The following is a 13,491-nucleotide window of genomic DNA, read 5'->3' as shown; positions in this document are numbered from 1 at the left end:
TTTAGTGCCAGAACCTGGGGAAGCTGACCACTGTGCAGCTGGGTCATGATAATGCAGGCCTCCTGGCTAAGTGGCTGGTGGACTGTGTGATGGTGCGCAATGAGATCACAGGACACACCTACAGGTGCGTGGAGGCTGCGTATTTTTAGCCAAGCTACGCTTGGTCGGTCAGTCAGTCCACCTCTTCGGTCCCGACTGAAATATCTCTACAACTATCAGATGGATTCCTTTAAAAGTTTGTACACACTTTCATGGTTCCCAGAGGATAAACCCCTGACCTTTCCTCTAGCGCCACCACGAGGTTGACTTTTTAGTTCTTTATTGAAATGCTTTGACAGATATTGGATGGTTTGTTGTGAAACTTGGTCCACACATTTATTTGTCTGGACTTCAATCTCCTGACTTCTGATCTAGCACCATCATCTGGTCAAATGTTGAATTTGTCCAGTACGTTGGTTTATGACCAAATACCTGCAAAACTAATGGCATTAACAGCCTTATGTGTACTTTGTCTTTACTACTAATTAGCTAATGTTAGCAGGCTAACAAGCTAAAACAACACAGTGAACATGGTAAATAGAATCCCTGTTAAACATCATCGTAGACTCTTAGTGGTGTTCAGCTTATAGCCATTTCTCAAAGGTGTGTTTCAGAGCAGGATGAGTGACAGGGGTCTTTTGTACTAACTGTGTACTTCACTGTGTGATAGCTGTTTTAGATTTAGCTTATTTGCATCATGAATTGTTTGTTTTATACACAGATTGTCGTAAATCACTGTATGATTCCAATTGTATCTTTGATTTATTTTTCAACTTTTTTACATTGACTGTAAAGCACTTGACCTGTGCTATACAAATAAAGCTATTATTATTATTATTATTATTATTATTATTATTATTATTATTATTATTATTATTATTATGTCAAGTCAAGCATCAGTTCCAGTCAAAGTGGTTTTTAGAAGAAATACCCTTTTCAGAAACCTTTGAGGTTTTTGTAATTTTTCATAATTGTTTTGTAAAACATCAATATCAAGCACGGCATTGCCCATACAGATCCTGGACACTCATTCAACATTTTCTGGATAATTAAGGGTCAAATATCGTGGCATATGCAAGCTGGTCTCCAAGGACTTGCTGAGAAGAAAGAAGCAGTAAGGACACAGGGAAAAGAAAATAAAGAAATTATGTTGTCTCTGTCCCTCCAGGTTTCCATGTGGTCGGTGGCTTGGTAAGGGCGTAGACGACGGGAGCCTGGAGCGGGTCCTGATCGGTGAGCTGGTGGTGCCCAGTGGAGAGGAGGATTCTGGGAGAGCCTGCCGTACACCCCCGCTGCAGCGCTCGCCATCCCAGACCAGACGGATCAGCATCACGGCACTGTCTGGACGGGGATACAGTCAGTATCTGTTAGGCTGTTAGCTGTGCAGGGCGGGGGACTGCTCAGATCTGGAGACATACATGATTACGTGTTTTCCAACTCACAACAATGCAGTGTCTCTGATGTCGGTATGGGAGTTAGATCTGAAACCAGCACATCATAAACTTTGTGCTTTAAATGCATTTTTTGAAGTAGAGTTTATGTACAATAAGGACAAAATAAAACTTAACAGTCAGGACTGAGGTCAGTCCCCCCCACCTGTTACCTGTTAAATTAAATTGCTGCATGCATTTCTTTTAATGGAGCAATTCTTCTAAGAAAACAAAAGCTTAAAAACTCAACTTACCAATTTCAAATGGTCTCTATTTCCCCTATAATTAGTATCGAAACTTCCTGGGAAATGATTTGTAAATTACACAGACCGGTAAGATAAAACACTACTGTTTTATGCCCCAACATAATAGCTGTTTTTTAGTTATTTTAATGTTGTTGATTAAATTACCATTTAAATGGTGCAGTCATAAACTCAAATTAAAATCATCATAATAATAATTCCTTTAAATGCTGGATGAAGGAAATTATTTAAACATGTACTGGCGAACTTTTTTTTTATTATTGCACTATCTTTGTCTGTTTGTCCTAAAGAAGTATTGAAGAAGGGGACAAATTAATTATGAGATGGAATATGATAGATGCACACACCAATAACAATAATCAAAAGAATAAAACATTATACTTATCATGAATTCATAATTTGATGGGTTTTTAATCCACAACTTAAATGCAGCTTTGCAACTAAATGCATCTGTTCATTACATATAATAATGAAACACTACAGTGGTCTATAATTGTTCCAGTGGCACTGTCTCTACAAATACTGGAATTAACCCATTAATATGTTTTTGTTGTTAAATGTAGAATTATCACCAGAAACCACCCAAAAAATCCCTCATCATCCTTAACGGTGGCTACGGCCCTGTACAGTAAAATACAGCAGTTAGGTGAATCTCATAATGATGGGTTGTTAATGAGACTCTGTGCTTATAATTTGATGCAGCTGTTTTTTGATTCCAGAACCCACTTCAGCCCAAATCCAAGAGGCCATCGGGGAGGCTGTGAACAACATCCTCAAACACTTCCACAAGCCAGAGAAAGAGGTTAGTGACTGATCCAATCCTCAGTAGTGCCTGAATTCCTCTTTTTGATAATGCATAAACTCATTTCTTATTAACTTAATCATTGCTGTACTCTCTCTGAACCCTTCACATACTAAACTGTGTGAATTTCATTGTGTGGCATTCTATGGCAGTCCTACTGGCACAGCAGAGGAGACAAATGTAGACTTTTATCCAGCATTCCTCTTGTCAGAGGAGTGATGGACAATGATTCAAGAGTGGAGGGTGATGCATACAGCCCTGACAGAGACCATAAACCAAACAATACTAGTTTGTATTATCAGACTGTCTCTCCTCAAAGCTATGCAAATCTGCCACAACTACAGGAATATGTAAAGATTTGGCATCAACATTTGGCATCAACATTTGGCGTCCAACGTTGTACGGCTAAAAGTAGCTCCTAACTGGCCCAGATCACAGAGCATCTGAGGACTGAAACCAACACTTAAGTGGGAGCAAAGTTAGAGGAAGCCCAGAGGAGTCACAGGTAGTGGGCAGCTACAGGTAGTGGATGTCATCCTGTCAGTGTTTTGGAAAAATACGCCCACAATGAACAATAAGCTTTTGTCAAGTGGGAAAAATTCTCACAGCTGTTTTCAGTTTGTGATAAAGCCACTGGCAGCAGCAGACACTGTTAGAGACCAGCTGGGGAACATAGTGGAGCATTCAGCAGCTACAGAGCCAGCCATATCACACAATGGAAAGGCTTGTTTTCCCTTAATATAATTCATTTCCATAATTCACTGGCTGAATGTAGTTGTCAGTCCTCATCATGTGTATTTCCTGGTTGTTTTAATGCAGAGAGGCAGCCTGACCGTCCTGCTCTGTGGGGAGAACAGCTTGGTGGCAGCTCTGGAACAGTTCTTTCATTACGGCTTCAAGTCTGCCCGCCTCTTCCAGAAGACTGTGTTTGTGTGGGACTTTGTGGGTAAGTGTTGAGGACAGTGCCATCTGCTGCTGATGGGCTGAATTATTACTACAAAATGAACATGTAGAAAGTTTTGTAAGCATTTGCTGCAAGCGCAGCCTATCCAACAGTTTGTTTAGCTGTAAACCACAGTGAAGGCTCTGTGTGCACCAAATGCTTCAGGAGGAGAAGATGTGAAAGGAAACAAACTCTCTGAGTCTGTAATGTCCTCCCCTCCCTCTGCAGAGAAGGCCGTTGCCTACATGGAGTCAGCTGACCAGATGGGAGACCTTCAGGAGACCGCGGAGCCCCTGGGGATGACCTGTCAATCACTCTGTCACTATGTCAACGCGGTCAACTCCACTCCTAGGAACATCGGCAAGGATGGGAAGTTCCAGCTGATGGTCTGCCTCGGAGCCAGGTCAGTTTTGAGAGAACGCTGCTGTCACTCATCTACCTTGGACATGTCTGCTTTATAATTCTGTAATGTGTATTGTATTCACAGCAAACAGGGGCTGGAAATGTATAAAATTAAATACATACCAGGTCACTCATTTGTGGTTGTTGGGAACTTCAGGAGGATAGTGAAAGATTTACACAAATAACAGCGTCGGCTTCTATTATTTATTATATTTACACATATATTGAACAGAGAAAAATAATCAATGATCAAATATGTGATATGACAAGGATAACCATGTGGGGACAAAAATTGTGGTCCGCACCGATAGAGACACCTTTGGATGGTTAAGACTTCAGGAGTTCAGGTTACAATTAGGTTATGGGTTAGGGTTTGGGTAAGGGTTATGGTTAGGCATGTAGTTGTGATGGTTGGGGTTAGGATAACAGGCTAGGGAATGCATTATGTCAATGAGCACAAACTGTGTGTGTGTGTGTGTATGTTTGTGAGATGGTGGTGTGGTTGGTCAGTGTTTTTTCCTGTGTTCTGTTTAAGCTACATACTACTGCCCTCCCACCTGGTTCCAATTTAAAAGATTATGTCTGGTTCGCTATGTCTTCTTCATACTTTGGTGTTTTTGAACTCAACAGTAACAGCAATCATGCACATAAATAAAATACTATCTATTAATTTCCAGGCCAGTAGAGTTCGTTTGAAGTTTGATAACTGGTGGTGATGGCGCAATGGATAAGACACATGCCTTTGGTGTGAGAGACCCGGGCTCAATCCCCCACTGTGACCCATCCACCAATGTGTCCCTGAGCAAGACAGTGTTAAACCTCTGACATGTATAGCAATTGTAAGTCGCTTTGCATAAAAGCGTCAGCTAAATGAATAAATGTAAACTTCACAGGAAATTTATCGATTTTTTTTTTTTAGTCAACATTTTAGTAGAAATGTAATACTACTTACTACTTTTATCCAAAGCGACTTACAATTGCTATACAGGTGCTGGTCATTCAAAAAGTGAAACTTGTATAATGTATACATTCATTCCACACAGACAGATATATTTCAAGTGTTCATTCCTTTTAATTTTGATGATTATAACTGAAAACTAATGAAAACCCCAAAATCAGTATCTCAGAAAATCAGAATATTGTGAAAAGGTTCAATATTGAAGACACCTGGTGCCACACTCTAATCAGCTAATTAGCTCAAAACACCTGCAAAGGCCTTTAAATGGTCTCTCAGTCTAGTTCTGTAGGCTACACAATCATGGTGAAGACCAAAAGATGACCATTGACACCTTGCACAAGGAGGGCAAGACACAAAAGGTCATTGCTAAAGAGGCTGGCTGTTCACAGAACTCTGTGTCCAAGCACATTAATAGAGAGGCGAAGGGAAGGAAAAGATGTGGTAGAAAAAGTGTGTACAAGCAATAGGGATAACCGCACCCTGGAGAGGATTGTGAAACAAAACCCTTTCAAAAATGTGGGGGAGATTCACAAAGAGTGGACTGTAGCTGGAGTCAGTGCTTCAAGAACCACCACGCACAGACGTATGCAAGACATGGGTTTCAGCTGTCGCATTCCTTGTGTCAAGCCACTCTCGAACAAGACAGTGTCAGAAGCGTCTCGCCTGAGCTAAAGACAAAAAGGACTGGACTGCTGCTGAGTGGTCCAAAGTTATGTTCTCTGATGAAAGTAAATTTTGCATTTCCTTTGGAAATCGAGGTCCCAGAGTCTGGAGGAAGAGAGGAGAGGCACAGAATCCACGTTGGTTTGGGGTGCTATGTCATCTGCTGGTGTTGGTCCACTGTGTTTTCTGAGGTCCAAGGTCAACGCAGCCGTCTACCAGGAAGTTTTAGATCACTTCATGCTTCCTGCTGCTGACTAACTTTATGGACATGCAGATTTCATTTTCCAACAGGACTTGGCTCCTGCACACAGTGCCAAAGCTGCCAGTACCTGGTTTAAGGACCATGGTATCCCTGTTCTTAATTGGCCAGCAAACTCGCCTGACCTTAACCCTATAGAAAATCTATGGGGTATTGTGAAGAGGAAGATACGATATGCCAGACCCAACAATGCAGAAGAGCTGAAGGCCACTATCAGAGCAACCTGGGCTCTCATAACACCTGAACAGTGCCACAGACTGATGGACTCCATGCCACGCCGCATTGCTGCAGTAATTCAGGCAAAAGGAGCCCCAACTAAGTATTGAGTGATGTACATGCTCATACTTTTCATGTTCATACTTTTCAGTTGGCCAACATTTCTAAAAATCCTTTTTTTGTATTGGTCTTAAGTAATATTCTAATTTTCAGAGATACTGAATTTTGGAATTTTGCATTCACAGTGCTCTGAACAAAAAAATCAAAGGTGAGGCTGGTGTCAAAAATTACACAAAGGTTCCTCATCTTACTTTGGGTCTCTAGAACAGCGCCATCAACAAACAGGGACAGTGGAGCCTAACCTATAAGCATAACCTCCCGCTCCCAGTTTTCCCGCTGTTCAGGCAAAGAAAGTTATTGTTCATCCATGCTTTTATCTCAGCAATACAACCAGAAAGATAACAAACATCAATGTCTTCACCAGATTTAGAGTGAATGTAGAGTTGGGTATCGTCAGCATAAAAGTGATAATGGAGGCCAAGCGATTGCAGCAGATTCCCAAGTGGAGATAGATAAATATTGAAGAGTAGAGGGCCTAGAACTGATCCCTGAGGAACACCAGTGAGCACCGAGTAAGTGTCAGACCTAAAGCCACACATAGAAATAAAATGGGAACAGTCAGTAAAATAGAATTTAAACCAGTTTAAAACTGTGGTGTCCGAACAATAATGCTGCGATGATGTGTTGAGAAGAAATCCGCTGGACACTGTTCTTGATCATAAAAGTTTATTACATCAAGGAGTTCAGCATCAATTGGAGAGTGACCCAGCCCGATGGCCACTCTGTCTTTCTGTACATCAAACATAGCTTATATAGGATATGTTTAGGTATCTGTTAGGTACCATAGAAGGATTTGAGTCTGCAAAATAAAGCTCCAACCCATAGAAGGGTACAGTACTATTCTGAGGTAACAAAACAAGGGGTTAGAGGTCAAATTCTATAGAAGGGTTCAGTCCCTACATAACCACCAATCACTGCTCTCCCCTTAGGAGGTCACTGACCCTCTGTCCTTCTGCTACAGTGCTATTTTAAACTGTTATGAGTCAAATGCACATATATTTTACACCACAAAACACTTTCAAGACGGGTAAGTAATAGACCACAGTATTGAAGGCGGCTCTAAGGTCAAGAAGAATAAGAAGTGAGATAGCTCCAGAATCAGAGGCCATCAACAAGTCATTGGTAACCTTGACCAACGCTGTTTCAGTGCTGTGAAATTTACGAAAACCTGACTGAAGGGGTTCAAAGAGGTTATTGGTTGTAAGTTGATTACAGAGTTGAGAGGCAACAACACGCTCAAGTATTTTTGCCATAAAGGGAAGATTAGAGATGGGACCAAAGTTGTTAAAATCATCCACAGAAACATTCTCTTTCATTGGTACAGGTGTAACAGCAGCAGTCTATAGTACTACTGGAACGATCCCAGTATCCAGTGATTCATTTATAATGCTGAGGATAGTAGGGCACCACACAGTGAAGCACGATTTAAATAGAATAGTTGGAATTGGATCCAGCAAGCAACTGGTTGATTTCATGCTGGATACCTCCCTTGTGAGAGCCTCAGAATCAAGCAGTGAGAAATGAGTGAAAGAAACCAGTGAACCCAGATGAACAAAGGAGTGAAGTGGCACAGTCAGGGTTAACAGAAATTTTTTTGCGAACATTGACAATCTTTGAATTAAAAAACTGTAGAAAAGAATCACAGAGCTGCTGAGAAACAGGCATAGTGGAAACAGGATTAACTTGAAGCAGTCTGTTTATGGTTTGGAACAAGTGTCTGGGATTATTTTGATTATTTACAATATCTTAAATGATGATATTTGTTCCTCCAAATGAAATTAAATAAGATCTTATCTAATTCTTTGTATATTTCAGCAGGCATTTCCAGTGACAAGGATACATAGATCTGGATATTCCCTCAGTATTAGATAGTAGAACTCCATAATTCAGTGAAAGAGCCCTGTTGGATCTTTTTGTTATTTGTTAAATCATAGGGCTAAAGTTTAGGTTATCGCAAAGATTTTCATTTTTATCACACCCATGTATGTGACTGGGTTCTTCACTGGACACCAATAACTTGTGATAGTTCACATTCCTGAAGTGGTAGCCTAATAAACAGATTTGTTTAAGTTTTTTCTTAAGCCTGAGACAGTAGAAAATTCCTCAACATCTGTAATTGCTTAAATCCATTCCCCTCTATTAGACAAAAAAATGTATCATCTGCCAGTTGAGATCATTTAAATGATCTAAAGTCACTTTAGGTCTACTTTGGAACCATAGACTGTATAAAAACTTGAAACTGACATTTTTCTAATGTCAAAATTTGTGTGACAAGGAACAGAGAGGGGCCTTCCTTCAGAGACTGTGGTAGCGACCAGTGATCCGTGTGGCAGCCTGGCAGCAAGGCAGCGAGCAATGTTTGGTGTGGCAGCGACCAGCCGGCGGTGTGGCAGTAACCAGACCACAGAATTGGCTACGACCCCTGCTGGTTCAATATCTACTTATGCCGCCTTACTAATGCCGTCTTACTTCTTGCTCTGCAGAGACCGTCTGCTGCCCCAGTGGCTCCCCCTGCTGGTGGAGTGCCCGGTTATCCTGCGAATGTACGAGGACACAGCCCTGCTCAGAGACCGCACCACTGTCAACGCACTTATCGGCGTCCTGGAAACGTTGCACGACTTCCCCATCACACTGGAAGCCTCACTGGTCAAAGGCATCGACCTTTAGGCCAAGGAGGGACCACCAGGCTACCATTCAGCTCTACATTTTCCTTCAAAAACCTACCACTACCACCAACTTCATTTACTCCAGCACTGTTGGCTCTGGGATTAGACACATGACCAGGAAGGGAGGAAATGAGGGACAAGCGGTTTGGTTACCAAAGCAAAAAGTTCCACTGCTTCATGTGAGAAGTTGGGGCTTTGGATCAATCTGAAGCCTGGATGCAGTATTATCTCTCTAAAAACTTTCAATTAAATTACAACCAGTGCTTAATCAGGTTTTACATCATTAACTACAAATACGTCACATTACTGTGGACAATTTCCAAACACTTTCAGGTTGATTTTCTGCCTTCCAGGCAGCCATTGGTTTCACTTTGTTTCATGACGTTAAAAATCGTCTTGAAGCCACGTGAAGTTTGCTGGGGATTTGTAATCCATCGTAATATTTCATATTTTTCATATTGTCAACAAATCCCATGAAAAGACTCAAACCAACAATGTGGTAGTCCCTTTCTTAATACTCTCTGACTTCCCCACTCTGTCTGTGGCTCTCAGCTTCAAGCCCATTGGTTCCTACTGAAAACAGAAATATTTAAAAGCAACCCACAAATATATATTATTATTTCTATAAAAAAGTTTAGCTATCTCCTAAAACAGCTGCTAAATGTAGTTTTTACTTTACGCAAACAGAAGGAAATAGAGCATTTGTTGGGGACTATTTTCAGCAGCGGATTAATCCAATTAATGTGGTGCTCAATTGAGAATTTGGGGCAGCAGGACAGTGTGTGGGACTGAGTCAGAATAAAATACAGTGTGTGTGTTCATGGTCATGAAGGAACATGTCACCCAGTGCAGCAGTGAGGCTCACTGATAGTTTAATAGTTCCTGAAACACAGTCTATGGCTCAGAGGACGAAGAGACATCAAATACTTGTTAGTAGGATCACTTCATTGTTTGGGTCATTTCATGTGATGACTACAAGAAAAATATAGAATATCACCAGATTATTGTCCCTGCTCTCAACAGCATTAACATGTAATGCTAATGTAATTTCACAGTGTACTGTAATAAACTGAGAATAGCAGCTTAGAAAGAGAAAAATCCATCTAAAACATTTTTAAGAATGCTTCAGAAAACTAGAGACAAGAAGATAAACAGTGAAATATGCAACTGGTGTGGTTTTTTAAAACGTTAGTAGAAGCAGCCATTTCCTGTGTGCTAGCTGTGTAGCCTAGCCCACCTTCTGTAGGTACAGCTGCATAAACTGAGCGATAAAATCTCTTTGTTCGCTTGCAACTGGGCGTTACGGTGCCACCATCCCCACACCCTAATTAGCGTTAGCAGTAGCGAGCATGCCTATAGAATGAGCCTATGTGGAAAGAAGAGACAACCTCAGGAAGAGACAGAGCGGTCACTGACCCACGGAAACAAGGATTATGACAAAGATGGTGATGGACGGACTCTCGTACAGTGTAGCGTTCTCTCTTTCTGTTAATTCGCTGGACTTTTGTTGGGCATTTTCTCTACTTTCAGTCTGTGGGTGAACACAAAAACTGATCTCAGTGATGTGGTTCGGTAGCTTAACCTGTGGCTTCATGGACATTCCTACCAGACTGCAGGGACCGCCTGGTTGGTTTTAAATGGTGTGTGTGTGTGTCCAAGTGTGTGTTTGAGTGTGTATCATATTTCACAAATGTATGTGCTCTGGTGTGTGTGTTTGCCTTCCATTTATTTTCTTCCAACTTCAGCGAAATCTACTGTGTAAAACAATCTGAACTCAGGGTCTACTTACTAGCTTTTTCTGGAGCTTACTCAGCTGTCATCATATGACTTAAATATGGATATTTATGGTTGAAAGCTCTGGCAAAGGCTAGTGAGAGGAGTGTGAGTTAAGATTATTTTGCCAAAATACTATTCGTAAGGTCAAGAATGAACGTTTACGCAAGCAAGCAAAATGGAACTTTTTCTAAATCAGTGGTTCTCAAACTGGGAGGACGTTGATGTTGTGTTGAGCAGACCTAAAGTTGCATGAATATGATTCATGTGGTGACAAACAAAAGCGCTCTGATGCTAGCAAGGCTGTTTTACTAACCTGAATCTTGATTCATTACCTGCCACTAGATGAATAACACGACGTCCCTTTAAATCAAAGTTTGTTGTATGGAGGGTTAGTTCAGATCCTGCATCACAATGTGACATCAATGTAAACACATGCTGCTATTTCCAAGAGTGTATGTCTGTATGCCGCACTGTAAATGCCATCATTGTTTTTGAAGAAATAGTTCTACATTATGGGAAATACACACATTGGCTTTGTTCCAGAAAGTAAGATGAAAAGCTTGATCAATCAGTCATCTAATGGAGGAGGACGATTGAGATTCCTTCTCAGACTACAGCTGACTGAGTTAATTTGGTACATGAACAAGGCATGTACCAAAGAATGAAAAGATTGATCAATCAATCTCACGTCTCTGTTATAAAATAGAGCTGGACTCCAGGCGTGTTACACCTCTGATCAAGTGTGTATTCATTCGTCCAGAAATTCTGTGCCGAGTCTTAAGTTACAATAATCGTGAGCACAGGTTTTGGTCTGTGTACAAACACTGTGGTACCAAACCATGCTCTGACAGCAAAGCAGCTTCCAGTAAGCTAGGCTAACCGTGTCCTCCAGCCCTGTCCACTCAGTGGACAGACATAAGATTTAAATCCATCCTCTCATCTTTCCCTAAATGTTGAACTATAGTAGCATTAGTTTGATAAAGCTTAGCAGGACAAACAAATGAATACTTAACAGCAGGCATCAGTTTTTTTCACACCTTGGAAGTTCAAACTCAGTTCAGTAATGTGTAGGTTGTTGAAAAAAATACATATTTTTTTAAGAATAAGGTTGGTGTTATGCTGTATTTTTCACTGTCAACAAATTCAATGAAAAAAACACAAACAATGAACTGGCCACCATACCCTGTCTGTTGTAAAATACATAAATCTTTAAGAACACCTCACAAAAGTATGGTTTTGTTGTCATCCTAAAACAGCTGGTCACTGTAGTCTTTACCAATTGTCACTCACAAGAGAAAATGGTGCTTTTGTTGGGACTATTTTCAGCAATGGATTAATACGCAGTTCATAATTAGGCACCAGGACGTGTTTTTTTTCTGTGGGGTTTATTTTTTTATTTATTAATTTTTGTCTACCTTTGCATTCATTGTTGGTTTGGGTCTTTTCGTGGGATTTGTTGACAATAAGAAAACTATAAAATATACAGAACAGCCTTGTGAGGAAGTTTCAGATCAGTGCGTGATGTTCAAACTTTTAACTGCAATGTTACATGAATGCAACACGGCCTCTAGATATAAAAGTAGGGACAATGTCTTACTATTCATTTATGATGTAAGAATTTCATTCAGCCCCCACCTCCTCCAAACACAGACAAACTTCATATTTTCTCTACTTTAGCGGCAGCCAACAGAGATGGGTGGAAACTATTTTTCTTCAGACAGATTTTTATTCCCCCTGAAACTTTTGCTGCATGAGGTTTTGCCACTGTTGCCACGTACTACTGTCGAAATGAATCCTTTCTGAGAAGCATGTTATCATGTAGACTGAGCTGTAATTATTGTGACCTTCTCTAATTAATTCTAGATGGTAGGTGAGTTTTGAGGGGACAAAAAGTGGACATCTTTGCAGCTCAGTTCCCTGTAGTATTTTTGCTGTTTGAGTCTGTGAAGGACATACAGCCTGTCATTTTGCTTTGAATGTCTTGATTTCATGTATTTATTAATTTAATATTAATCCATGGCAGGTTGGCAGTAGCACTGGTATTATAAGTTTGATTAAACCGGTGGAATAACTGGAAACATTGCTGTTAGGCCACTTCATGTGTTTTTATCATGTTTTAACCCTCTGTGCTTCTGCTGCTGTGTCCCTGATGCCTCACCTACAGGACAAGCACAATAACAAATTCCTCTGTCACATCCTGGATTTGTTTGTGTACAAACTCTTTGCTGATGGCTATAAGGCAAACTTCTAGAGGACGGTTGAGATTCCTCCTTAGGCTACTGAACACTTTGCTTAATTAATTTGGAACATGGACATGTCACATGTGGTATTAACCCTGAGTGCGTCTGCTCAAACAGCGAACAGGAAATGCAACTGACAGCCATGCAGTGGCTGTGCATCCTGTTCTTGGCAAGAACACCACGGGACAAACAGAGCTTCATGTCTGTGGACTGAGTACTCTGTTATATTTATTATGCCTATTTCAATAAAAAAAACACTGTGTGTGTTAAAGGCGTCAGGTGTTTGCGGGTTTGTCCATAAACTACACTTACATCCATGTTCAGTGTGTCTATTGGAAATGTTAAATGGTGGTAGAAAAGTCAAAAGAGGATTTTCTTACAGGGAAGCAATGTTAACTACAGAGTGCAGATCATCAGGGTTGGGAAGAGGGAGTGCAGGGCAGGCTGTGTGTCCAGCGTATATGCAGTGTAAGCTTTCTTATATAGCTATATGCAAAGGTAGAAATGCAGTACCCAACATAATAAGAATATTGGTAGAAAAACAACAACAGAGACAAATGTATCCATAAACTGTCAGGATATAATGACGTAAATAGGTAAAAGGTGTTATATTAGTAGGCCAAAACTCTTAGGAAGGAGATGAATTATAGTAGTCCCAAAAGTTGTCCTAGATGCAATCCTATATACAATATTATCAGAGTTTCGTGCAGTATT

At 40.7% G+C, this 13,491-nt stretch overlaps 1 protein-coding gene across 3 annotated transcripts in view; it reads left to right on the top strand.

Annotated features, from left to right (window-relative positions):
* Nucleotides 1-13,052, top strand: part of dennd5b (DENN/MADD domain containing 5B) — a 128,271-nt gene extending 115,219 nt beyond the window's left edge. For all 3 annotated transcript variants that reach the window (XM_046072063.1, XM_046072064.1, XM_046072062.1), the window contains 6 exons: nucleotides 6-124; nucleotides 1,208-1,395; nucleotides 2,452-2,534; nucleotides 3,354-3,480; nucleotides 3,706-3,880; nucleotides 8,579-13,052. In XM_046072063.1, the coding sequence (XP_045928019.1) occupies nucleotides 6-124; nucleotides 1,208-1,395; nucleotides 2,452-2,534; nucleotides 3,354-3,480; nucleotides 3,706-3,880; nucleotides 8,579-8,762 (876 nt within the window). In that variant the 3' untranslated portion in view covers nucleotides 8,763-13,052. The remainder of the gene's footprint in view (nucleotides 1-5; nucleotides 125-1,207; nucleotides 1,396-2,451; nucleotides 2,535-3,353; nucleotides 3,481-3,705; nucleotides 3,881-8,578) is intronic.
* The last annotated feature ends 439 nt before the right edge of the window (nucleotides 13,053-13,491 follow it).

The sequence above is a fragment of the Micropterus dolomieu genome, linkage group LG16 (genome assembly GCF_021292245.1).
Source record: "Micropterus dolomieu isolate WLL.071019.BEF.003 ecotype Adirondacks linkage group LG16, ASM2129224v1, whole genome shotgun sequence".
NCBI lineage: Eukaryota > Metazoa > Chordata > Actinopteri > Centrarchiformes > Centrarchidae > Micropterus > Micropterus dolomieu.
The sequence above is the reverse complement of the archived record's forward strand: the minus strand, read 5'-3'. Positions and strand labels throughout refer to the sequence as shown.